Source organism: Tyto alba, unplaced genomic scaffold (genome assembly GCF_018691265.1).
Source record: "Tyto alba isolate M040663 unplaced genomic scaffold, T.alba_DEE_v4.0 Super-Scaffold_48, whole genome shotgun sequence".
Lineage (NCBI taxonomy): Eukaryota > Metazoa > Chordata > Aves > Strigiformes > Tytonidae > Tyto > Tyto alba.
This window is the reverse complement of record NW_024881324.1, coordinates 7531028-7556852: the sequence shown is the minus strand read 5'-3', so window position 1 is coordinate 7556852 and position 25825 is coordinate 7531028. Positions and strand designations below refer to the sequence as shown.

The window sequence follows — 25825 nt, the reverse complement described above, 5'->3', positions numbered from 1 at the left end:
TTTTGAACTAGTGATAGCAAGCCGTTCAAGAGAGAGTTTGCTTTGGATTCGTGGCCAGGAATTTGGGTGCCAGCATCTTGGCGATGACTCTTGTGTCTCTAAAACAGTGTGCTTACAGGAAAGACATCCCAAGGGACACATCTGATGGCTTCTCTGTCAGGCTAGGCTAGGAAACTGTGAAGTGTAAAAATGAAGAGGGGCAAGTGTGCTCCCACCCCGATTTGTTGTGATTTCATGGCTTTTGAAGAGAAGGTGTCTTCCTGCAGACCGGTGGGAGCACAGGGCGGGAGGCTGACGGGGCAGGCCCGGGGACGGGGCTCGGCTGCGCGTCGGGTGGTGAGGTGGGAGCTGTGGGGAGAGTTTTCACGTGCGCTGACCCCTCGAGCTCCGTGAGCTCACCGTCATTCCGTCTGCCGGGTAGGAATTCAGCAGGCACTGCTCGCCGGCACGTCGCGTACGCCCTGAATGGTTGTAACTGGCCTGGCTGTGCCGGGAGCTGTGGAATGGCAGCAGTGACATCCTGCCAAATCTGACCCCACAGCCCTGCCGGGAGGATGCTTAGGACCGCGGGGGAGTGCAAGCAGAAGCAGACCAAAGGGCTTGAGTCTCCCATTTGCCTCGTGAGGTGTCAGATCTGACAGGCACACGGTCCTCTGTTGCTTTCATGTTCATGCAGCCTTCAGCTGTGATGCAGCTTTTTAGGTTCAATAGAGCTGCACTTTTACTTGGCGCTGGTGCAAGCAGCTGTGCGCAGCTGGCCACCAGGTCACTGCTTGTAAGAAATGTGTGTGAAGGTCTTCTTGCCATCAGCTAACTGTATTCAGAAGCAGGTCTGTGGAAGTTGAGCCAAGTTTCTTGGAGATGGGAGTGGACAGCACTAAACAGCCTAAACACAGCACTGAACCTCACTGTCTATTTTGAGGTGAATAAAATCTGCAAATTTGCTTTCTGTTATTTTAGCTTAAGCAGGAGGATATTCTCTTTAATTTCTTTCAGTGTTACTGTGTAAGAATGAGGGTCCTGAAATTTTTTATGATTATGATGCAGTGTTCGTAAATGCTTAGGTCAGAAAACATTACATATGAGCATGTATTTCTGTTTGTTGCCTCTCAAAGGATAGAACATTTTTCCCCAAACACTGCTGTGACATAATGTGTGGTGGAAGCACGGCTATTTTGAGCATCTCCCCGTCAAAGTGCTAGTGCACTTAGTTCATGGTTCACAAACCTCACTTAGATGCCTAAAAGCCCTATAAAATAGATAGAAGGTCTGGATGCCAGAGTGGGATGGACAAAAGCTACAGACCTGAGCAGGCAGCTCTCCGGCATAGTCAAGGGAATGCAGAAAAGAGGACTGCACATGAAATACTCTTACTTGCTTGGATTTAAGCTCCAGCCCCATATGATATAGGACATGCAATCTGAAACCCTTTCCTGGGTTTAGATGCCTTTTTCACCCCTCTTGCGCTGGGCTGCTAGCTCACTATCTCAGTGACAACTCACGAAGAAGTTCCAGTTCATGTTACCCATCACTTAACGTTAGAGGCTTAATGATTGAAGTGCTTGAATACGAAGAGGGAATCTCTGCTTGCTGTTGCCTTGCACTGCCCAGGAGAGCTCCTGAGCCACCAGCCAGAATGGAAAGTGGGAGTGGAAACACCCACTGAAATGGTGTGGGTGCGATGAAGCCTGAAGGATTCGTAGGGATGGGAGGGCTATGACTCTGAAACTCATTTGAGAGGGCACAGTGATATTTATGTGTACCTATGAACACAGTTCACTTTTTTAATTAAGAATTTGTTGTCACAAGTCAGATCCCTGCTCCTAGGACTTTGGTGAGGGCTCTAACCACTATACTGTTACATATAACATAGGTAGTGTCTCATCTCTGAGTTTTGGTTTGTTGTTTTTTTTTGGTTTTGCTTTTGTTTTCTGTTTTTTGTTTTGTTTGTTTGTTTGTTTGTTTGTTTTTTAATATGATCTTAAGTGGCCTGACTGAGGTGCTTTGTGCCAGGAAGGTGAATGTTCTCTGAGAACCCAACCCTTTTCAGGCCTTTTGGGGAGGTGGGCTCTCAGGCACCTTCTGTGTAAATTTTGAATGGGCTGAAGTGTGAGACTGGCACCAAGATGCCAAAGCAGTACATCTGAGTGTGCAGGTGCTTTTATGGATCTGAGCTGTAAATTCTCAGGTCAATGAGAAGTGACTATGTGGCTCGTGGGATGTTTCAGCTGTTGACTTCTCTTTTCAGGCTGAGGGGACCATTAATGAGTGAATGGACTCTGCTGGGAAGGCTTGTCCTCACACCATGACAGCTGATGAGTCAGAAGCTGGAGAGTTAGCCCTGGAGCCCCTGCTCACTTGCAAGCTATGTCTCTGTGAATATTCCCTGGATAAGATGACCACTCTTCAGGAATGCAGCTGCATCTTTTGTACATCGGTAAGACCTAGCAGTGCCTTTATGTTACAGGAACGGGGTAATGGGAGATAGACAGAACTGTGAGATGGGGTTGCTTGTCCCATGCAAGAAGTGTTATTCATGCTGATAGAAGATGCTTTTCCGAAGAGCATTTGGTGTTAGTCTGTCTTGCCTTATTTAAAAGACTTCTCTGTCATTTTGCTTGTGATAATTCGTAACTCTAACAGATAAATAATAATAAATCTCAGTAGAAGATGGGGAAAAAGATGCATTTTAAGACTGTCAGAGAACATAGTGTGTATGCAATCTCAGTATTTATTTTTTCTGAAGCAAAATCTTGAAACATCATGGGATAACTGAGGTTTTGTTTCCCCTTTATCATTTTCTGAGTACTCAAAGACCTCTTAAGTCTTGTATGTAATTTTTAAGGGCAATCAGAAATCCTAAACAAAAATGAACCTTGACCTAATGAACCTTTGCATCTGCAGTCTGTGCTGTACAGGTGTTGCCCAGGTCATGCATTGCTTATAGTTGTCAGCGAGGACTTTCTGTCCTGAAAATTCAGATCATATGAAGGCAGTGGAATTGGTAAAGGTGAAGGTTGAGTGAGCTGATAAGAGCCCTACAGGTATTACTACTCTTCTGGTCTCTTTGTCAGCATGGAAATATGGACCCAGTTTCTCTAGCAATAGTGACTTCGATGTACCTGACTGATGGATTTTAGAAACAGGTCAGAAGCCACTGAAGGGATGTTGGGTGTTTTTTTTTCTCTTTAGAATAAATTTACTTAGTTTTATTTTTTAACAACAAATTGTGGATAAGCATCAAGCAAGTACGTTTAAGTTTTGCGCCTGATTGTTTGCACTTAGGGTAGAAATCTGGTATTTGTGAAGACATCTTAGGTGAGAGTATCTTCACTTACTCTGAATTCAGGCTAGCTTAAACGGGATAAGAATCTAGCTGTGTGTTTCAAGGAATGATTGATTAATATGCATTTTCAGCCTGAACTTTGTGAAGTTTGTTTTCCATACTAACTTCCACAAAACATTTCCACATTTTAATTTATAACAACATTTTTTAGAGAACAGGTAGGTTTGAAGATACTGCTTTAAATTGGAGAAGTTGATACCTTTATGGGTGACTCTGATTTAATGTCATTAATGGCACCTCAGTGTTAGCTGGGCAGAGTAACCCTTTCACTCCTGGGAAGAGAGGACTGCGGAGGACTGTGCCAGGGCACTGGCTAAATGCAAAGGTCGGTGATGGCTGGGGATGTCTCTGTCCCCACCTGTCCCCTGTTGGTGCCACAGCTGCCACCCCATACATACACCCCTTATCTGGCTGGTCACGGGAGGAGCATCCACGGGGAGCTTGGCTCTCCAGTGCCGTGACAGCGAAGTGGAAAGTACAGTCACAGTTGTCTGGCATCTGTGCAAACTTCACTGACTTTCTTTAAATCAAGAGCCAGCCATGGGTGGGTGCCGAATGCAACTAGGAGAAGCCTTTAGACATGCTTTATTTATTTCAGTGCATGTAATATGTCTCGATCGTGCTTATGCTCCATGTCTACCCTTTTTCTGGCTGTTGTTGCCTGTGTCTGAATATCCTTCTGATGGACGTGTCTGGGTTGATGCAACAAAGGCATGTAGGTTTTTCATCCTGTAACATAGGGGACTCTGGAAACTTCTAACCTGCCTATATGGCTTTCTGCCTTGAATCCAGAGCAGTTTCTGGGAGGCAAGAATGTCAACTGTGAGCTATGGGATGGAGCCCCTATCAGTTTTTAATTAAGGTTAAGCTTAATTAACTAAGGTTAATGATACAGATCCAAGAGTAGTATTAAATTTAAAATAGTAAAGGGTTTGACATGGACATAATAGGTTCTGCTCTGCTAAGGTGAAACCATTAGTTTTGTTAATTTTTTGTTCTATTACATATATGAGGTCTTTTTTTTTTGCTAACTGTAATGATGATTCTGCATCTATGATTGTTTTTCACTACAGCATTTTTGGCTGTGGAAATAATTGGAAATTGTTACTATTTAGGCATCTGCGGGGGCAAGCCTATATCTCCTTTTCAGTTGTAGTCTGTAAAACCAGGGAATTTAAATAAGTTAGAATTGTGTACAGCTATTTTTTCAGCTTAGAAACTCTTGTACTAAACATTATACCTCGTAAAATTTGTATTCTAGCCAAAGTAGGTAAACTGTGTTTAAGAAGGTGTATGTTTGTACTTTGGTGTAATGTTGTAAGACAGGAATTTTTCAAATAGCTATAAGCATTTTTACTCTCTCTGTTCAGAGAAGTGAAAGCGAAAAAAAGCAGATGTCTTGCAGAACACACTTGCCATCTTAGCTGGTAGCCCAGTCAGGTCTGAAGAGGCATTAGCCTTGTATTTCTCAACATTTGTTGCACTTGATGTAAGGCTCCAATGAAATGTGAGATAAAGCAAACCTTTACACATCCCAAGAACTTGGAAACATCTATAACGTACCTGATGGCTTGGTTTCTTTGTGTTTGGTCTATAATATTTTCAAATGAAAGACTGATCTCTGAAGAGGGTTGGTCAGAGATGTGAGGTATATTTTATCTGCAAAAGTTTTAGAGGACTGCACCTTATATTATTCAGGTCATTTCTTATACCTATAAAACCTTAGCAGAGTACCATGCTGTGGTACACACTCTTACATGTACATATTCAGAAATAAATGTATTGCTTAAGCTGCATAGTTTTATGCTACTTGTCCCATTCCCTAAAGGGGAGGGGGTTTCATCTGTTCCTGATACTGCTTTATCTCAGTTTTTGTCCTGCCAGTCATCCTTGTAGATTTGAGGGGATGTCCTTCCTATCTGCAGTCCCTTGTGCTTACCTTGTTGCCTTACAATCTTTTCTTCCCTGGATGCTCCCATGTGCAACTGAACAGGTTTTTGCCCTTGTGGCATTCACATCACTCACATACATATGTAAAATAGTTATAACACTGTGTGTGGCTACACCATCACAGTATAACAAAATACACTATTTTGGTGCACTTATATCTGGGTCCAAAGCAAACTGATATTAATTACATCCTGATTGGTACACTTACAAAATTATATTTTGAATGTTACACTTATTTCTAGTCAATTTTCCTACATCTTTGTATCTTTTTCTCTTCTCCTTCCTCCCCCCAAATAGGTCCAGTGGTGCCTCACTCGGGCAAGAGTCAGGAGTGCTCTGGCAGAGTATTGCCAGAAACGGCCAGGCTGACCTCCCTGCTTTGCTTTTGGAGGGCGCACTGGGTGTTGCCCAGGCTTTGGCTCTCATTAGACTGGCCAGAAAGTATACATCTTGGAGACTCCTGACTTTTCAGAACCTCCCTGAAACTGGGAAAGCAGCCGGGAGAGATGGTGAATGGTGTGATTGCATGTACCTCGCTTCCTCTTGCTAGAAATGCCCTGGTAGCTGGCACGGCATAAATCACCCTTCGGAAGCAGCAGTGAGGAGTGCAGGACTAGCAGTAATACTGGGAATACTGAGGGCCCTATGGAGGACTGGGTGCGAGTCTGTAGCCTGTGAGCAGTCACGGTGGTGAGGTTTTACCAGGTGTGGTAAGGTTGCCCTGGTGGCAGTGATGACAGAAGGGAACCAGTACAGTGCTGTTATGGAAAATATGCTTTTGGGGGGCAGTAAAAAAGCTGGTGTCAGCTGCTTCCTCACATACCAGTTCTGTTGGTTTTTTTCTTTCCCCATTTTCCCTCTCCTACTAAGCATTTCAGGGTCCCGACTGAGAGCCAGGTGAGCAATATATGGCATTGCTGCTATTTACGTCAAGCAGCAGCTTATAACCATCTTGTGTGTCAGGATGCCTAAGACAACTTGTAACAAACTCTGAAAATAGAAGATACTTTAATGTATTTGCTTCTGTGTTGTCAGCACATGTTTATGCAGAACTAGCATGATTCACCCTTCTTTTTTTCCAAGTGAATTCTTTGTTGGGTCTTGTACTTCTGGGAAGTGTATGAAGTAACTGAGTTACAAAACATGCAAAACAAATACCATAATGATCCACCTGTTTGTTACTTTGGTGCACACGGTGAGGTCTAAGTGAGATTAAACTTCATGCATGCAACCTTTAACAGAGAAGTCAAGTGTACAGTGTTGAATAGAAGCACAGGTAGCTTCTGTGCTGTCTTGTCTATTCTGCAAGCAGAAGGTGATCCAAAGGCATCTGGGAGAACAAGATTTTCCACTGTAGCTGTGTGAGACAGCAAGGCCAAGGCTAGGCATGGGCGAAAAAAGCTCTTTTGCTGCTCTTGACAGCCTGGTGCCCTGAGCATTGCCTGCCTGGCGAGTCAGGCCGTGGGAGGCTGCAGCCTCCGAGAGAGGGGCTTGCATGCAGCTGCCAGCTACTTGTGCTAGAGGGCAAGGGAAAATCCTCCCAGAAATAGCAGTTTCTCTGTTGCACTTCACCAGCAGGACACTCTTAAGGCTCTTCTGCTTTCCTTAATCTTTTGAAGAGCAGCTGTGTGTTGCCCTACCTCCTTCAGGTGATGAAATATTGATGTTAGGTCCTTAGTGCTGTAAAGCCCTCGGATTGCTTGTGCAGAGGAGTGCTGGAGAACTGGAGATAAACTGATGTGAAGGATCAGCATCATCAGCAAAAACCATGGGCAGAAAATCCTGAGAGCAAAGGAGACCGAGTAGATCAGAGACAAAGAGGAGGCAGATGACAAGGAGTGTGGGCTGCCTGCTAAATGGAGTAAATGTACACGAATACTCCAGTGAAAGACTACTTAGTAAAATTTATGATTAAGGGAAAATTTGGATTTGACTTAATCTAGCCAACACTGGGCTTTATCATCTCTTGTGCTTCTTTGTGCTCATTTTCAAGAAGGGGTTTGGTCCCTTCTTCTCCCTCCTCTTTCCTCCATCCTAGGTGACATTTGCATGTGCTCATGTCTGCACCAGAACATGACCTTCTCCTCTTCTTAAATAGACCTTGTGCTGCAGTGCCTCGCTTATTTTATGTAAAGCTCACCTCAGGTTGTTTTCCACCTCTACCCACAGGTAGCAAGCTGTCAAGTTTTGACATTTTGGATTCTTTTTCCCAGCTCAACATCTGAAATCTTTCAGAATAGCTTTGTTTTAAAATTATAAAAGAGAAAATTCCCACATCTAATACTCAGTGCTAATATTGGCACTGAACCCATAGCATTCTTACAGTAATTTAGATGGTTTAAGAACTTTTTGCATGTGTTTCTGTGCAGAGTCACACCTAAGGCAGAGGTAGTAGGGGTACCAAAGAGAGCAAAAGTGTGCCCATTGCTTTTTGATGGATCCTAATATTCAGGAAGAGGGGCTGCATGTTTCTGAAGTCAGTAGGGGTGCCAGCATCTGGATGGTGACCAAGGGAAGACAGGTGAGGAAGAGGGAACTAACATGTTTAATGACAGCACTGCGTTGGTGACGTTAGTGTTATCTCCATTTAACAAATGAAGAAACAGACGTCAAGTAAGTTGTCAGTGCCTCAGAGTGCCACAGAAACTGAGCCAGCCTGTGACATAAGCCTCATGGCCGTGTCTTTTGTAACTGTTGGTAAGGCCAGGTTTGGCCTGACACAGTTTTGTTTGCAAGGGAAGTTGTATTTGCAGCTGGTTCGGTTTTGGGAAGGGTGAGTTTTTCTGGTCCAGTTCTCTGGTCCTTTTCTGTCTGGTGGTACCACCTCATGGCAACGATTACCGGGAACCTATCCTGACTTTTGTGAAAGGCTGCCAGGATGTGGCGGGCCATGCGTGAACAGGTTTGGACTGTATCTGAGCAGAATCTAGCACTACTGGTGGTAGATCTTTTGAGACAAAGATGATGACAATATATTTCTCAGAAATACTTGAAAGATCCTTTAAAAAATAGGTTTGTGGAGCAGTGGGAGGCCATTATATTCTGGTCCATTGTCATGTTTGCTTTGTGTTTTCACTTGGTCATGACAAAATCAAATGCTCTTCAGTGAAGTTACTCCTCCCCTTCTACTGAGCCACAAGATGACTGCATGTCATTTGGGGCTAAACGGGCATTTTATCACTTTCTTTCAAGAATCTTTCTCAATAAGGCTCGTATGTGGCCTGATCTTCTATCTATTTGAAAGCAACTTCATTTATCACTGTATCTGGTCTTTAGCAGTTAAAAATAGGCAGTAAAAATGCATGTTTCATTGGACTTTTGTTTTTCACTTTAAACCATGCCTATCATAAGTATATCTCTAACAAATTAATAAATGGCTATTTCTGTGGTGTACTTTTACAAAACTTTTTTTAATTGGAAAAGCCTCACATTTTTTTCCGTGGGAAGTGCAGATGCCTCCAATACCTCCAAGATACGTCCAAGCTAATTGCCAGTAGACTTAATTAATCTAGCTTTAAGACCTGTTGAGAAATACTTGAGAGATTCCAGGAGTTCAATTACCACACATTGGAAGTGACTGGCCCATTTTAGAGATTGAACATGCAGAAGTGCAGATGTCATGGCAGCAATGAACATATTATTAAATGTTATGTAGATCTGCCATAAACACTGCAAGTACTGCTTTTGGGAAGGAAGTATATTTATTTGAGTACACAACTGATGAAATGCTGAGTGGATCAGGTGGTTAAATTTAGAGTTCTGACATGAACTGTCTCACCGAAGTCAATAATAGTACATATTCCATTTAAAACTACATGATTACTACATTGTCTTGTGTATGCACTGAAGAACGGGTAACATTTGTAAATGGTAAGAAAGAAGTGAAAATTATGGCTTATTATACAACACTTCCCAGAACTGAAACTAAAACTGAATGCCTATCTGTTGATCTGTTCTGAATCATAAGACACTGGAATGCAAACTGAAAAGTTATCTTTTCTCCCCATATACGGTTTTGGTTTTTGTTTTTTTTTCCCACCCCCCAAATTTTGAATTTGTAAAAAGACTAAGGCTAAAGAAACCCTAAACCCAAACCAATACAGTTTTGAGGACAAATCTGGAAATGAGATTTAACATTTTAAATCAGTCCTGCAGACCTAAGATGGAAAACTGAGGTTTTCTTAATTTTTCTGAAATTGAAATTGAGACCTTCTTGTTTTGACAAGATGCCTTCAATCATTTCTTGCATTTTCATATTTAATATAGATCATGCCCTAGTACTGGTTAAGAAATACAGTAGATCTGTTTTTCTCCCTTTCCACAATTTAATTAAAGACAAATACCTGTACTTACCCTGTATCAACTGCTGCACAGTGGCTAGCAGCAATAGCTGTAGCATTTGAGAGGAAAACAGGCCAGTGCTTTCCATTTCTTTCTTCTTCCTAGCCATCCCTCCATGTTTCTTAATAAAACTACCTGTTCAATTTTGTCACGTCACATATGTGGTTTCCTTTTATGCTTTTGCATCCAAACCAGTGGGGTGGGATTTAGGGATCTGAAGAGCTGCATGCAGATGAGAGATGAGCCAGGTAATGGAACATGTCAAGGTACTTGAAAAAGCAATATGTAGGAATGACTAAGATCTATCTTTTGTCTCTCTTACAGAAATTATCTGAAAATAGCTTTGAATAGAAACATAAGATTTTATAGTGAGAGGGATGTAGTACTTTTGTCACATCATTACCTAGCAACATAATACTGATAATACTGAAATTATACTTTGAACTTATTCTTATGTTAAAATGCAGAACTGTTATGGTCCCTTTGCAGGTTAAATACATTGCTAAACAGACTTTTTTTTTTTTTTTTTTTTTGTCAGTACATTAAAAATCCCCTCCTTACAATATACTTTAGGGAAATAAAAAAGTTGAAGTTAGAACAGCATGTAGGAGAAGTGTTGAAATGAAGAATCCATGAATAGCCTGAGCAGAATTTTCTATTCCTGGGGCTTGCAGCTGACCATAGAAAACACTTTCTAAGATTAGAGGAAGTGTTTATTACTGAAGAAGGAATTTTTTATGTTATTAGTTTGTGCATTCCTGGACTGGGCTTTCCAGTGTTTTATTTAAAGATTATTCCCTCATGTTACAACACACACTTTCAACAAAGCCTTAGCTCCATGAGAGGAATGTGCACTTGGGGCATATGCAAATATTGGCCTAAATCGTAATCTTTCTTACAAGTCCTGCAAGATAAAAAAGAAATGCTTATATGTTGCATGATAAATTGATCCAGGTACTTCACAGGCTTTAACTTACTAAATACTCATGAGTAGTATTTTGTGAAGTAGGTAAATGGATATTGACCTTATTTTATTAAATAGAGGAAGGTGACGGCCTGAAAAACAAAAATGGTGTAAGAGGAAAAAAATTCTTGCCCAAAAACGCTTAGACAGCAAATTATTTTTAAAAAGTGTCATTATATATTATGAATCTCAGGCAGAGAAAAAATTACTTATAGCGGTCTTTCCACTGAAGTTGACAGTAGTCCAGCAGGAGCAAAACATGCTTGGCAAAGCTAGATCAGCACCAAAACCTTCTGTTAGGTGTACTGAGTTTTGCTGTTGGAATTACATTATCACATTTGAATTGATCCCTCTTGATTGCATCAGGATTTTGTTATGTACCCCAAAACACAGACATGTACATGGTATAGTTGCTCAGTGGGGAAAACCTCAGTAAACTGAACGTGACTGATTAGGGTACACTTGCAGGTATGGAAGTTAAAATTCCTTATGTTGGTGTCTACCACCACAAGGGCAGGGGTGAACGTAATGGAGCCAAACCTCCAATTTCATCTGTAGTCAACAGGGTTCTAACCTGTTCAGCAAGACCTCAGTAGATTTTTAGTCTGTTGCCTCAACCGTTCTGCCTTGACTATTTGATGCATTCGTGGAAACCTCTCTGTGCTGGTAGGAAGATCACTGCTGATGACTTGCTCTGGCCATGGAGAGTAAGGCGATGGTCTGACTGTCACTGCAAGCCACAGGTCCTGTGGTGTGGCCTCTCCAGCTGCTGCTCTCTGTGCTTGCAAGTCACCACACTGTGGGGAATTGTTGGGGGAGTGTAGCCCAAGGATGTTGAGACCTAGTGATTTCTTGGATTTCAAAGTTAAGATCCTTTCAAGGAACTGTAGTAACACAGAAAGCTAGGTATCTTGGTCTTACCTTCACTTTGTAGAGCAGTTAAGTAGCATATGTACTGTGTGCAGTTTTCCTGAGATACTGCTGATTTTTGTAGACAAAATGCACAAAAAGTCTTACCATTTTATGTCTGTATAATGTATTCTCCATAGCGTGGGAGACATACTGCTAAGAAGGTCAATCATGATTCATTATATAGACATTGAATCCTCTTTTCATCACATTTGCAGCTTGTACATCTTTTCAGATACTTCTATTTGCCACTTTTCAAGTAAGTAGATAAATTAGTAGCTGAGCTGTAAATCATAGGAAACCCCCTCTAAAAACAGTCTTAGTGTTAAAGTGAAGGCATGTGATTTTCCACTGTCTCTTCTTTGCTGCTAACTAGTGAAAGAAGGAACAAGAAGTTCACACCTTCATTCATGTACCGACTTAGGTAAAAAGCTTAGTCCTTCAGTGGTAAATGTTAAATGCTTCCTTCAAGTTTCCCAGCACCTTTAGGTCCTTCCATCAGCTTCTCAAATTGCACCCACAGCACCTTCTCCAAGTTCAGAAAATCAAGGCAAAATATTTAATACCTATAAAAACTATTTAACAGGGAGGTTTTATGTGAAACATTTGAAGATCTATGGCACTGCACAGACCTGTTATAAAATTTCTTCAAGTCACTCTCTGAAAACACAACACCCTCTAAAAGTATCGTAGAAGGCTCCCGTTGCTCACCTCTCCTCACCTACAGCCAAGCAGTGAGCTAGAAGAGAAGGAGAATTCAGATGCATTAGCAATCCTCAGAAACGTCTGCTCTCCTGGCTCGGTACCCCTGATGATTTAGATACTGCATATTGAAACTGATTGCAAAATCCATACTGTGGATCGAAGCTCCTTAAGAGCTGCATGCCCATCCTTGCACGGAAGGGTAATTGTCAGTGCTCTGAGCTTCTGTCCTGGAAGTCTAAATTAAGAACAAGCCTCTGGGCTGCTGCTGGGCCTGCAGTAACTTCTCAGGCTCTGTCCTCTCACTGTAACCAGCTGACCTGAGCTGCCCCCAGAATACAAATCCACTGCACCATGCTGTCAAAACAAATTACTAAATATCAGGCAGCACCACAGAGGAGACAGAAGCCAGGATCTTAGCAAAAGTAAAAGGTTGCTCTCCCATGCTTGCTGAGCAATTAAGGCACACTAAATGCTTTGGTGGGAGGGAGGTATTGCCCCTTTCCCAAATGCTGCCCTGAGATTTGATCCAGAAAGTAATCAGGTCTCCCACGAGGAGAGGGAGTGAGATGCAAGGAGGCTCTGCTGGAGCATCACCCCCATATCTAAGAACTGCACCCAACACTTTGCAGCACCTACAGGCTTTGGGGAAGGGACCCAGAGGGCAGAATTTCCTGTTTGCATCTTTTATGGTGGAGTCTGGGTACAGGCACAAACCAGGGAGGAAAATCGTGCAGGGCGTGAGCACTTGGTACCCCATGTCTCCTGTGATACGGGTCTGAAGCATGTGAGCAATGCCAGGTGCTTAATGAATGTGAAGCTGCAGGAGCAGGTCACCCACAGTCTCCCTCCTCATCAGTAATGGCATTGGGAAGCCACCCTGGGCTCTGGGGACACTTCTGTTGGCTTTCACTGTGTCACCTGCTGCCACTGCCCAGACTGTGGTGGCAGCAGATGTGAGCAGGGCCCCAGGAGCTCCAGTGCCTCCAGGGTACCTGCTCCCCAGCACCACTGTGGTTATGTACCTGCTTCTGCTTACTGCTCCGTGGAGGAGCTGTGTGTGCCAGTGGGGTGATTTGATCCCGTGCTTCACCTGACTTTTTATAAGCACTGTGCCTAGATGCCTCTGGGGGAGGCGGGTGAGGAGATGGGACAGAGCACTGAGACTGCTGTTTGAATAATAAAAGAATAGCTCCTGGTTAAATCTGGGCTGCTATTGCTTAGGGATCTAATACTGCCTTCAGTTACTGACATGATTTCTTTTTCGCTCCTCACCTGTGAGTATCTCCCTCACCTCCCACATACTACTTGCACCATCAATTCCTTACAGCCTGCTCTGCTGCTTTTGTATAGGGGTGCATGCTGAAACGGAATCCATTAGTGCTTAATGAGCTCGATATTTAAAGTTCACCATTTAGGTTATACCCCTACGTTCTTCTAAATGAATACACTTCAAATATTTACAAATCAAAAGTAAGCTCATTTAAGATGCCACTAAGTTAAGCTGATTCTACTTGCTTGAACTAGTATCTCTGTATAGTTCATCAGAATTAACCAAAACATATGGACGTGGACGTTTCAGTAGAGAGACAGACAGAATAATAAGGAAACCTCGTTTCCATTTGTAAAAGTCCTAATTATGCTGGCATTTAAGAGAGTACCAGTTTTCCACTAAAAATACAAATGAGGATATTTCTTTAATCAGAGCACAATATGCAAGACCTCAGAACAGTCCAAAGTAATGCAGACTTGAATGTTAAATGCCTACAAATACTGGAAGAACAGTTTGTGGAGTCCTGGGGCTTTACCACAGCTGATGCTCTGAAAGGTTGTGATTTCCCTATAACCCACCTAGTAGCTTTTGAACTTTGTGCCTGTTCCTGAAGTTGGCAGAGGCAGAGATCTCAAAGACCTTATGCTTTGACATATTTCCTGAAAACTGATGAGGCAATAAGGGAAGAAGCCAGCAGTACTGAGGAGGAGGAGGAGAGGTTTATCACATGGGTATGAAATACAAATCTGTAGGAACAAAGCTGCATTTGTCCTGCTGCTTGTAAAATATATTGGTTTTCTTTTAAAATAAACTATGCAAGCTGATACCAAAATCTGCCAGAAATCCATGTTTTGTTGTTTTGTTAAGAGTGACTTGGAATTTACGGTATACTTTGTCATTATTTTGAGGAGACTTGGTTGTTTTCTCTGATTTAGAAGTGAGCTCGCTTACTTACCTGTGCAGTTTGGAGATACAATTCAAACACTGTTCTTTGGTCCATTGCACCAGTTTTATGCCATTATTTTATTGAAGACTCTATAATAGGTGTTAAAAAGACAAGCTGAACATATGTGAAACTGGTATGCTAAATAAAATGTGGGGAGAACACAGGGCTTTTTTTTCCCTTGCAGGGGGGAGGCCTGTCATTTTTGTGTAATGAAACAATTTGGAAACATTCATAGGGCTGCCTCCATGCTGGAAGTGGACTTCCAATTCTTGCTCAGTAGAGTAGAGGCTCATGATACATCATGATAAACCATGGAAATTACCTGATCTATGGTGGGGGATCGGAGGGAGAGGGGGCAAGGGGAAGATAGTAGCTGCACCTCTTCTAGGGCAGATTATAAACTCCTAACCAGGTTATAAACCCCCTTCCCCTTTCATGCAGCTGAGAACAGTAGCGTCTTTCTTGTAAATGAGGTCTGCTACAATGGAGACTGCTGGCTGAGAGTCTGGATTAAGAACACAAGAGGAAAGACAAAAGAGTGAAGCCTGTTTAATTAGGATGAAAGATACTCCCCCCCCCTAAATCCTCCAATCCCAGTTTCACAGAGCGTAGGGGTTGTTAGCGCTGAAAGGTCTGACTTGCTGACTTGGATAATGCAATGCTCGGCAGATGAAGTCATGCATAATTAATTGTTCTTTGTTGCATTCTTTCCAATGTAACGACTTGTAGCATTCACGCTTAATTGATGTTTTCTGTGTGCTGGAGCTTCAGGACAGCCAATTAAGGCAGTGGAGGTGGTAGCTGTGCAGCATCTCTAGCATCTGTCTGTTACCAACATGTGGGCTATAACTTTTTTTTTCCTTTTCTTTACTTGTTTCTAGTGCCTAAAACAGTACATGCAGCTGGCAATTCAAGAAGGTTGTGGTTCTCCTATCACATGTCCAGACATGGTATGCTTGAACCATGGGACCCTACAAGAAGCAGAGGTATCAATGCTTTTTTCTTTCTCTCTCTTCTTTTTTTTTTTTTTTTTTTTTTAAACCATACGACCCCCCCTCCATTCTTTATCTACATAATAAATGTGATCATACACTTTTTTCTCCCTTCAGTTACCTTTAATGAGCTTTTGGCAAGAAGCCTGACTGACAAGAGGAACTAGAAACAAACAGATGTTTTTCAAGGGTTTTGCTCCTTTTTCCCTCCCTCTGTGCCTTGAGGAAAGGCTTACTTGGCATCCGGACAACCGCTGAATTACCCATGCAGGTGACTTAACCAGAATACCCTGTATCCCAGAATTGCTGAGCTTCCATTAGCACTGTCAGTTAAATCAGATTTGATTTGACTGCAAACACTGAAATTCTTGCGCCTCTCTTAACTTAAGAGCAAGAATTCAAACTGATGGTATGCAAGGCCAGAATTTCTTCATGTACGTTTATATTGGGCTGCAACAACCAAGTGTCTTCATTCCCAAGGCAGATACGGGAGAGGTTGAGAGCTCAGAAGCTAAATGAGGTTTAGGTAGAGCTATTTGCACACCTGGCACGTGCACAATATCCCAGTGTAACTGGAAGGTTCAGTTGGAAAGTCGGAGGTGGAGAAACTGGAGGAAAAATGTGCTCCTCAGACCTTCGTGCACCGCCTGGGACAACGAGGCTCAAGGGGGCTGTAGATGGCCCCCACCAGGCTGCCTGCTGGCCTCCCAGCAATGCTCACACAGCCTCCTGCCTGACTTAGGGCTGGTGTAAAGTTTCGGAATTGGACTTAGCGCCAAACCCATGACATGGGGAAGAGCTGTTGGCAGTGTGGCTGGAACCCTCAGACGTGCCAGCTGTCCTATGCATCTAGAAGGCCACGGAAAACTGCGGGCAAATCTGATGTTGCCCCGTGGCTATTCTTGCTTGTTTGCTTTGTGAGCCAGGTAGGTCCCTGCTGGGCCTGAGAATAGGAAAAAAAGTAAACCAGGAAAAAAAGGTGGCTAAGGGCTTTTGGCTGGTTTTGTGCATTCTCTCTGCATTTGTTTGCAGGGACAAAATCAAGGAGAATCTGATCAGCAACTGAAGAAAAGCAGTTTATCTTCTGGGTTCCCTTGAGCCCCATGTATACCGATGACATAACTGTGGTAGAAGTATATAATCCTATTCAAATGCAGTCAGTGGCAGTGCAACCCCCAGTACCAAAAATGCCTTTTTCTCCAGAAATTTTCAGGCTCTCCAGCATACATTTGAAACACCATGCTTAGCGGAATCAGGGCCTGGGAGTTGCAGCTATGTTTGTTAGGGCATGCCAAGCATATGATGGAGCTTTTCTTTGGCTGAATCCAGCTACTGTGGAAAGGAGACAGCTGTTTTCTTTCCCTCTTTCTTCTGCATAGATGCAGGGAGAGTGTAGCAATGTTCCTCCCACCCATCCCACCAGATTGGAAGCAACTAGCCTTTACTGAAAATGCATTTTTAAAAGAAAATTAACAAACGGGAGGAAGAATTCTGCTCTGTTAAGATAGGGTTATGATGCTGTAGGAATTGTAGGGATGTATTTCTTGTTAGTAAAGCAGGAGGACACTCAATGGCATGTATTAAAGGACCATTAGCTTAATCCTTGGATGGTTTTTGGGCTGAAGGCAGAATGACTAAACAGCCCAAATGTGCATTACTGTCCCGCGGATGAATGAATGTTCTGACACTCCCTTTTGGTGACGTGCTTGAAACACAGACCTTCCGCTTGAAAAGCAAACGGGCCCCCAACCTGGTTGAAGTGGATTGTTTATGTATTTTACCAAATACCTATTTATTTAAGGAAGATATCCCCCAAAATGCCAGGAACAGTAGAAAGAATAGATTATCTCCATTAATAATCTGAAAGATTAGTAGGTAAATTACAGATTATGCATGAGCACTCCATATCCTTTTTTCTTCTGTATAAAAGGTGTCCCATGTGAAAATCTAGCTTTTAAAACCGATTACTTAAAAACCAGAACCTTATTCAGATGGTAGAGAATGTGCTTAAATATGACTATTGTTTGGCATGGAAGTACTATTTAGAATTACAGTTTATTCCTTACATGCTCTGAAACTCCTAGTGCAAATGTATGAGCCTTCTCACCTCTGGAGGGTCTGGAAGTTTGGTCTCTGGCTTCTCCCAGAAGAAGATTCCTCACCAGGACAGTGCCCTGCGGAATGACATGTTGCCTGTACTGGGGTGAGGTGGGAGGAAATGGATCTTTTTTGTCCCATGTTAGCATCAGGGTTTTGAAAAAGTGTATTTTTCACATCGTGTCCATTTCAGACTCTGCTGTTGCCGATGTTTACCAAGGTGCTTTTACAGTTTTACAGTTTGGGGAAAAATTGGCAGTTCAAACTGTCTTTGTCATGGATATGGTGTTAAATGGGTTCCTATACTTGGGGCTAAATTGTGTCTAATTTTGTTAGCTAAGGCAGTTGTTTTGTTTGCTTTTTAAATGCCTTTTGCCCTTGCCTGCACAAGGGAGATAAGGTGAATTTAGGCATAATTTGAAGTGAAAGAAAGCCTTTTCATTGACTTCAGTGCATTTTGGATTAAGCTGTCTTCAATAGGGAAACTAAACGATTAATAACAAAGCTTATAAGCAATTTATAACACATTATAGCTAGAAAGTTCCTCTACTTCCCTCTCTCAAAGTCCTTATTCAAAAGTTGTGTAGCATTTCTTCAGTGTTTTCCAGTGACCTATTTGTCTTCATTGTGAATTAAGTCTGATTTATCTTCTCAGTAAAATTCCTCAGAGTTTATCTAGTTTGGTACTAAGTTATGAGAGCCTTTTCACAGCTCTTGCCTTGATTCTGAGACATGTGCTTCTCACGTTGTTTTCGAGGGGTGGAGGGGGGCAAAAACTCTGATTAACATTTTAAACAGGGAATAGAGTTTCTTCTTGTATGTCTCATGAAGAAATGAGCAACTGTGGGTTGGGAACGTGTCTCTAAAACAATTGAGTATATATCAATGTTTGGGGAGTAAACTGCTTACTCACAGAGTATAGGAGATGTTGGGAGTTAAGGCTCTACTTTCAGTCTTTGTGTCTCTCTGGACCTCAGAAGAAAATGTTCCAGATTTTTACTCTTAAAAAAACTTAAAATGAAAAGATATTTGAACAAGAAAATTGTACTTCTCAGTACTTTGAAAATATATTTTCTGAAACCCCCGTTTGTTTGTTTCTTTGGTTGTTTTTTTTACTATAACAAAATCTACTTAGAACTGATCTGTTCCCCAGCAGTTACTTAGTTTTGACAAACAGTGCATTCAAACAAAAGGAATTGTTCCACTGGAGTGCTTGAAATCAAGTGCAATCCTAGGTTGTATCTTGACCTGTTACGTCAAGATAGCAGCTGTTTGTGGTATAGCTGGTTTTAAGTACAAATAAGTGGGTGTTGGTGGTGGGAAGGCAATGGTTTTGGCTACAGATTCTGTTTCAAATAGCTGGTTAGACAAAAAAGGAAAGTTTGAAAGTGATCTTGTTAAACAAGATGTTTGTCCTTTCAAGCTCAAATAGTACAACAAACAAAGATGATTTGGATTCCTTCCTTCCAGAAGGTACAAGGAACATCTTATATTAATATAGCATTCTCTAACCGTGCAGACTTCTGTCTAGAATATTGCTGTCTCTCTTGGGAATTTGCTCCATTGATTTAATTGGACCAGTTAATATCCCTAATCTAAATAAGAGGTAATTTATCATGGTTTGAAATGGTTTTACTTGGTGCAAATTCAATCACAAGTGTAAGCTATGAATCAGGGTAAGTCTTAACTGCATACAGGGATTTCTAATGCAATATTCACTTGGATAATGTGTAGGGGATTGTGCTTTGCTATTTCTGATTCCTGTATTGTTTTGAAGCTTGTAAAATTGATGCCAATGATACATAATCTGATTTGGATTGTAACTGTACAGCAGGCAGTAAAGGAGATACTGATTTGGGCTCTCCTTTTGCTTCTTAACTTTCACAAGGAGAATTACCCCATTGCATGCAATGCAGATTCTGCTTATTGTCCCTCCCTCTGTGTAAATCCATGGTCTACACCAGGGCTAACCTGACAGAGGGTTGTCAGTGCTTTGTAAAGCAATGCTGAAATGGGACAGCGACCCAGATTTTAGAATTCTTAATTGCTTTATATTCTATACATAGCTGAACAAAAATCCCATTGGGAGTCAGTTTAAAATACCAGTTTTATTTTTAATTTGAAAATTGGTTTACATTTTGCTAGGGGCGATTGAAATGGTAAAGTGAGGAGGAAGGTGAGAAAATGTTGCAGGCCACCCTGTCTTTTCCGGGGTCAAAATTAAAATGTTTGTTCTTCTTATTTACTTGTTTTTAAATAAATCCAAGGGGAGCAAATGAGCGAGTCTTAATTTTTTGTCACTAAATAAGAGAAGAGCTCCTTAATGGAGAAAATGAATAATTTAATATTTCATGATGACTCGAGTGAGCATGTTATCTGATGAAGAAGGGTGTGGATGTGATTTCTAACAGCAGAGAGATTGAACTCGCATACCCCTTTCAAAAACAAACCACAGCCCAAGTTAAAACTATTTTGCACTCCTTGCAAAACTAGACGGTGCCTCCTGTGAGAGGGACCTTTTTGTGGTGGGCAATGCAACACTTTGCAAGCGGCTGTTGCTGCTGCCGGAGTGGGATCTGCCCTTGCTGAGTATCTGCTAAAGCGGGAAAGGGAGAAGCACTTGTCCTGGTGAACTTCCCTCCCTCGGCATTATCAAGGTTTGATTCATACGGGTGTGAAAGGAATTAAGATCTATGCAGTTTTCTTGATTGCCTCCTTGCATCTCCCTTAAAAGCCTGAGAAGAGGTGGAGTAGTGATTTTCCCTTTCCACTGTGGTAGCCAGTGTTTAAAAACAGGGGAATTGTTCTTTCTTGGTTCCTGGTTACTGCGCTGCCCGGGTTACAAGGAACAGCCTTCCCCTGTGTAAACTGAACCCAATTATTTCAAACCCTTTCATTTTCTTTCATTCGCTCTTTTGTCTCATGTAGTAATGGCACTACCGGTTATCGTACCACTTTGGGAAATCTTTTTGGACACTTGGCAAGTGTCCAGCTGGAGCCTTTTGTGGTAGTTAGCCTTCAAAATTTTGCCTTTTTTCCATGGATATTTTTACTTTGGGTGAAAGCTGCTGTTCTTAGTGAGAGCTCTTAAATGTTCTTGTGCTCTATAATGAGTATTTTAGCTGCATATGTTGCTTACAGGGTATAGAAAAACAGAAAACTTATTTCAACTCCCAACAGTCTGATAAGTTTCAAATCAATGCCTTTTCAAGAGAGGAGAGTCCTGGCCTCTCATTTTCTTCACAGGCTTTTATTGTAGCAGTATTAAAAAAAAAAAAAAAAAGGCACCAAACTTGTCCTGTACCACTTCTTGCTGCATTGAATAATTTCATAGCCTAGGATGAGAAACATCTGATTTCTGACATCCTTATGGTCTTTCTCTTTTGGCCCTTTGCCACCTGCTGGGGTGCTGGTTTGCTTCCTCCCCAGATCTCCATCCTCCATCCAGCTCAGAGGTGCGTGCAGCTGTGCGGGAGAGGTGGTGTTTGGGATGAGCTCCCAGGTGGGGCTGGAGAAGTTGTATGAAGAGGAACATTTAGACTCTGATGTCAAGTAGGAAGAGATAAACACCTAATCCCCTTACGGTGCTTACAGCTATCCTTCTCGATTAAGCGTAAATGAGATTAAAAGTTCACTGAGGAAAGGATTTGCTGTTTTTTTTAGGGGACCCGATACTTGTGTTTAATTTTTTTTTTTTTTTTCAATTGAGTATGCACATCCAGCTTTGATGTGGCACTGAATTCAGGCAGCAGCAGATTGTGCATTCCTTTCTCCATGCCTGAAGATACTAAATCTGTGAGAGGCTTCGGCTCAGCACCTCTTGGGCTGACCTCCACGCGGGTGCTGTCGGGAGCTGGTCTTACAAAGCCTGGGGGAGCCCATGGCGGAGGCGACAGGCTCCGTGCGTTCAACGCCTGGAGCTCCGTGCAGGGACGGGGGAGCTGAGCTGTGGAGAGGATACGTAGGAGGAAGAGTGGGGCTGGATGAAACCAGTGGGGAAGGCTGGCATGGTAAGATCAGGTTTTCAATAGGAGAAAGGGAATCTTTCAGCACTGACTCTGCTTCCTGTTGAAATCTGCAGTAAAACTCCTAATTCTGCTCCCACGGTAATCAAAAAGGCTGATTTTTAATACATGGGAAATTCTGGGCTCAATAGAACTGCTCTTGAAAAACTTGTTTGTTAAAAGCAAAAGCAAGCACAGAAAGACCCCAGACAACTAAACAGTTCACTCAAGTGGCTCTTACAGCATCGAGACTTGCTGTTTTAATTTAGTTGTAATGAAGGAAAATTTGAAGTACTTGCCAATGTTCACCCAGCTAGAGAAAAGCAGTTGACTCTTTTTGTTTTCCAAACCTATTTAGATTTGAAGCTGCCCCGGGAAGAGTGGGCAATACTGTAATGATGTGTTTTCTGGGTTTTATATAGCTTTATTAGTTGGCTTCATTCTTTGCTGAAGCTGCTGAACTTCACTTTTTTTCCCCATTTGATTAAGTTATTATGTGTTTTCCAAGAATGCTTCAACTGACTTCTGATGAACGGGTGAAGAGTTTCCTAGGAAGCGCTCTGTGTCTTACAGTCATTAATTTAATATTGTTTAACCATGCAGATGCTTTCAAATCAAAAATAGTTTACACCCTGAGTTCAGAAACTGAATAAGGATGATACGTTGACCAAGGGCTGGCTGACTTGACTAAGAATATGCTTTGTAAAGATTTGTTGGTCTTTCCCATTTTGTTATTAAGTCCTTTGATTTCTTCAACTATAAGTCTCTGAAGGATCTTTGAACATGTAAATCTTGATATGAGTTGGATTATTTTTTTGTATGACATTGGTTTAGGTCAAATAAATGATCCAAACATCTGCTTCAAAATGCAATTTTAATTCAAATTGATTTTAGATCTTAATAAAGCAAGTTCATATTTTATAATATACAAATGGATATATTATCTTCTTTCCATCTGTGAAAGCAAATGTATTCACAGCATGATATTGAATATATATTGTAGTTTATTGTCTTTGTATTTCTTCTTACAAGTGCCATGTCACACAACCGAGAAGGATAGCAGGGCCCAGTGTCTACTTCACTGAGGGTGAAATTTTGCCTTTTACAGCAATCTGAAGGACTGTGGTGGGATACTGGACATGAGGGTTAAGAGCCCGTCACTTTGAAGCTGTCAGTTCTACAATGTCTCATAGTGCTTCAAATGATCAGGTCTTGTATTAGTATTAGTGTAGGTTTATTTTCAGTGAAAGAGAAAGACAGTTTCAATGCTGGTACAATATTACAAATAGATCAAATAAAGAGAATGATCTCAATATTCTGAGTCCAACAAATGTGGCTCCTGAAGTGTCTGTGAAGTTTCTTTTGAACCCCTCCTTACCCTGTATGTAGGTTTGCTTATTAGTTTTAAATCGGGTACTTGGGTTTTTTTACATAGATTTAATTGGAGATTAGAGCATTTAGCCTTTTAGGCTGCTAGTTTAATTATGGTAATGTGTAAAATGTATCAGCAAAGCCTGTTTGTCTATGCCAACTAAATTTGTTAACTTCAGTCCAGGTCTCAGTGGGCTGATGTGTGTCTAAGGCAAATTCCAACAGCAATGGCATTAACTGTCTCAGCTCAAAACCCATGAAGTGAATAAAAAATGGAAACCAGATTAGCTTTTAAGTTTCTGAGAGCTAAGTGACTCCTGCCATTAAGACTGGGAGACATGAATGAAGAACAGTTCATTTCAGTTGTATTCTTGTGCATGAACAACATGCTGCAGTCTCCAAGGCTGGCAAGCTGTCACCCTTCGTTACATTAAACCAACATGAAATAAAACTGAGAAACCTGAAGTAAATACAGAATCCACAGAGAAGGCTTTCCTATGTATGATAAGAAAGACGTGGGCTGAACTACTGGGCTGTGTGGCTGAAATAGGAGACATCAAGAACTACTTTATGTTTTGGAGAAGGAATTCAAGGTATGGAGGAACGTAGTGGTGAAAGCAAGTAGGAAGAGAAGGTGGATTGGAGAGCCAGCTCAAGAGAGCAGGTGTGTAGAACAGGATGCTTATTAATTTTTTTCAAGTAGGTGTTTCTCATACTTTTTTCTATGTGTTTGTTTCTCATTTCAGATTGCCTGTTTGGTGCCTGTTGACCAATTTCAGTTATACAAGAGGCTGAAGTTTGAACGAGGTACGAACCTTTTGGTTTGTATTACCTTCCTTTTTAAAGTGTCAGTGGGGGCAGCAGTATTACCTGCTGCAAAGACAAAGTCTGCTGGGTGAGTTAATAGAGAGATGGAGTCTTTGTTCTGAAATAGTTTAAGAGCAGTCATTAGGTCTGATTGTGCTCCAAAGACAAATCTGAAATTATTTCAGTGGCGAAGAATTAAGAGAGTGGCATCTTACTGAAAATATCACACTTTTACTCAATCTTGTGGGCAGTGCACTCAGATTGTGTGCCTGAGGCTCCATCATTCTTCCCACAGCATGCTCATCCTGGGTCCTTGAGGTGGTGGTTCTACTGGTAGAACTAGACAAGGTACTAGAGGCTGGTGCAGGGCGCACACAGTCTTTTCATACACTCATAGGGTTCTTCAGAGCTTCTGGGGGAGACAGGCCCTGAACTGTGATAGAGATTTTTACAAACATCCCTGCAAGGGAGCTTTTCTTATGTAGAAGCTTCATGTGCATACATCTAGTATATTTATTTTTTTTCCTGAGGGATAATTGGACCTCTCATTACTAAGTAAGGCTGATTAGTAAGGAAGTTTGAAACTGAAGGTCTTAATGGGGCCAAGCTTTCCTGTGCCAGAGGTCAGCCTTCTACTTCAGGAGATGGTTCCTTGCCAAGGCTGAAGAAGAAACTTGCTAGTCAGGAAGATGAGGTCTCATGCTTGTTTAAATACTGACACCAACTCGAAAGTCTCATCTGGAAATTGCAGTGTTTTTCAAAGAACTCGCTCCGTGGTATCTTGCAGTGTAGTGTATCTGAGACTGATCTGCCCTGACTTCAGCCTGTTTTCAAACTTTCCTTGAAAGACTGTGTTTGTGTTCTTGCTTTGCATGCATGCTTGGATGCAGATCGATTTGGAATGTGTATGAAAATGCAGAGGTTCATACAAGTTAGGCACAGTAATTCACTTGAAAAGATGGACAGATAGAAGAATATATGGGTTTTCACAGAATCTCATGTGGCATAAGTCACAGTGAATGACCACCAAGTGAAAAAACTGCAAAATGAGTGTACCCAAGTATGCTCCAGAGTTCATGGGCAGATGCAGATTGTAGCTATGATTTGCAGGCACTCAGGCCAAAAAAGATCCCAAATCCTGCTTTAATTTTTTATTTATTTCTCCTATTTTACTCTCTTCTTGTTTATCCTTAAATCCTTAGAAAGCTCCTCCAGTTCATAAGCCAAGCAGTAGCTTGTCTACAGCCCTAGACAGTGGAAATCAGAGCTTGTTAAATCACTGTATTAAAGGGTTAAGAGAGACATTCTTGCAATACATTTCTCTTTTTTATGTAAAACCTTTTTTTAACTGAAGAGTCTGAAACTAATGATTTCCTGGTATCTCATCCTCTATAACTAGCCAAAACTGAACTCATGATCTTTTGTTCAACTCCCTGTTGCATCTCTTTTTTTTTTTTTTTTGCTGCCTCCCACACACAGAAGCTTGAAACTTGTCTATTTTTTAAATCCTCCTTCCTTTTTCTTTCTTGCCTAAGTCTGACAAATCCTCCCCCACTTCCACTGCCTCTCTTCATTATGTTTCTAAGTTCTGTCCTTTCTCCTTTATGATGAGTAAAACTGGCATCAAAGTATCAGGCTTAAACATAGCCTTTTTGCCTTGCATATTGGCTCCAGCAAAAAAAAATTGAGCTTACTGATTCCCGGGAACAACGATTCCTGCTCACTAAAGCTCTGACCTAGACACCAGCACTAATTCCAACCCCAGCCAAGACCTTTTGCCTATCCTGGATTTAGTGCTGCCCCCAAGGCTGACCTTTTTGGATTCATCAGGTGGACTTGGCTTACTAGCTTCTGCTGGCCTGAAGCTCTGTTATCAGACCTGACCATAACCTGGCAAAGCCTGCCTGCCCTGACCAATGCCAGTGCTGGCCTGACAGTCTTTTTCTGAAACTAGCAATAAACCTTGCTGATGGCACCTGCTGGGGCTGATTTCTGTCCCGGAATCTGCCTAGAGACTGCCAGCAGCTGAGATCTGTTGTGGGCCTTGTGTTGGTGTCAGCCTTAGTTCAACCTAGCTCTTTGCAAACCTAGTGCTAACGAAAACCCAGGCCACTACTGCCCAT

At 41.8% G+C, this 25825-nt stretch overlaps 1 protein-coding gene across 4 annotated transcripts in view; it reads left to right on the top strand.

Moving 5' to 3' along the window:
• The window catches only part of RNF144B (ring finger protein 144B), an 88426-nt gene that overhangs the window by 54973 nt on the left and 7628 nt on the right, over window positions 1-25825 (top strand). For all 4 annotated transcript variants that reach the window (XM_032998897.2, XM_032998898.2, XM_032998895.2 and 1 more), the window contains exons 2-4: window positions 2249-2437; window positions 15313-15417; window positions 23642-23702. In XM_032998897.2, the coding sequence (XP_032854788.1) occupies window positions 2273-2437; window positions 15313-15417; window positions 23642-23702 (331 nt within the window). In that variant the 5' untranslated portion in view covers window positions 2249-2272. The remainder of the gene's footprint in view (window positions 1-2248; window positions 2438-15312; window positions 15418-23641; window positions 23703-25825) is intronic.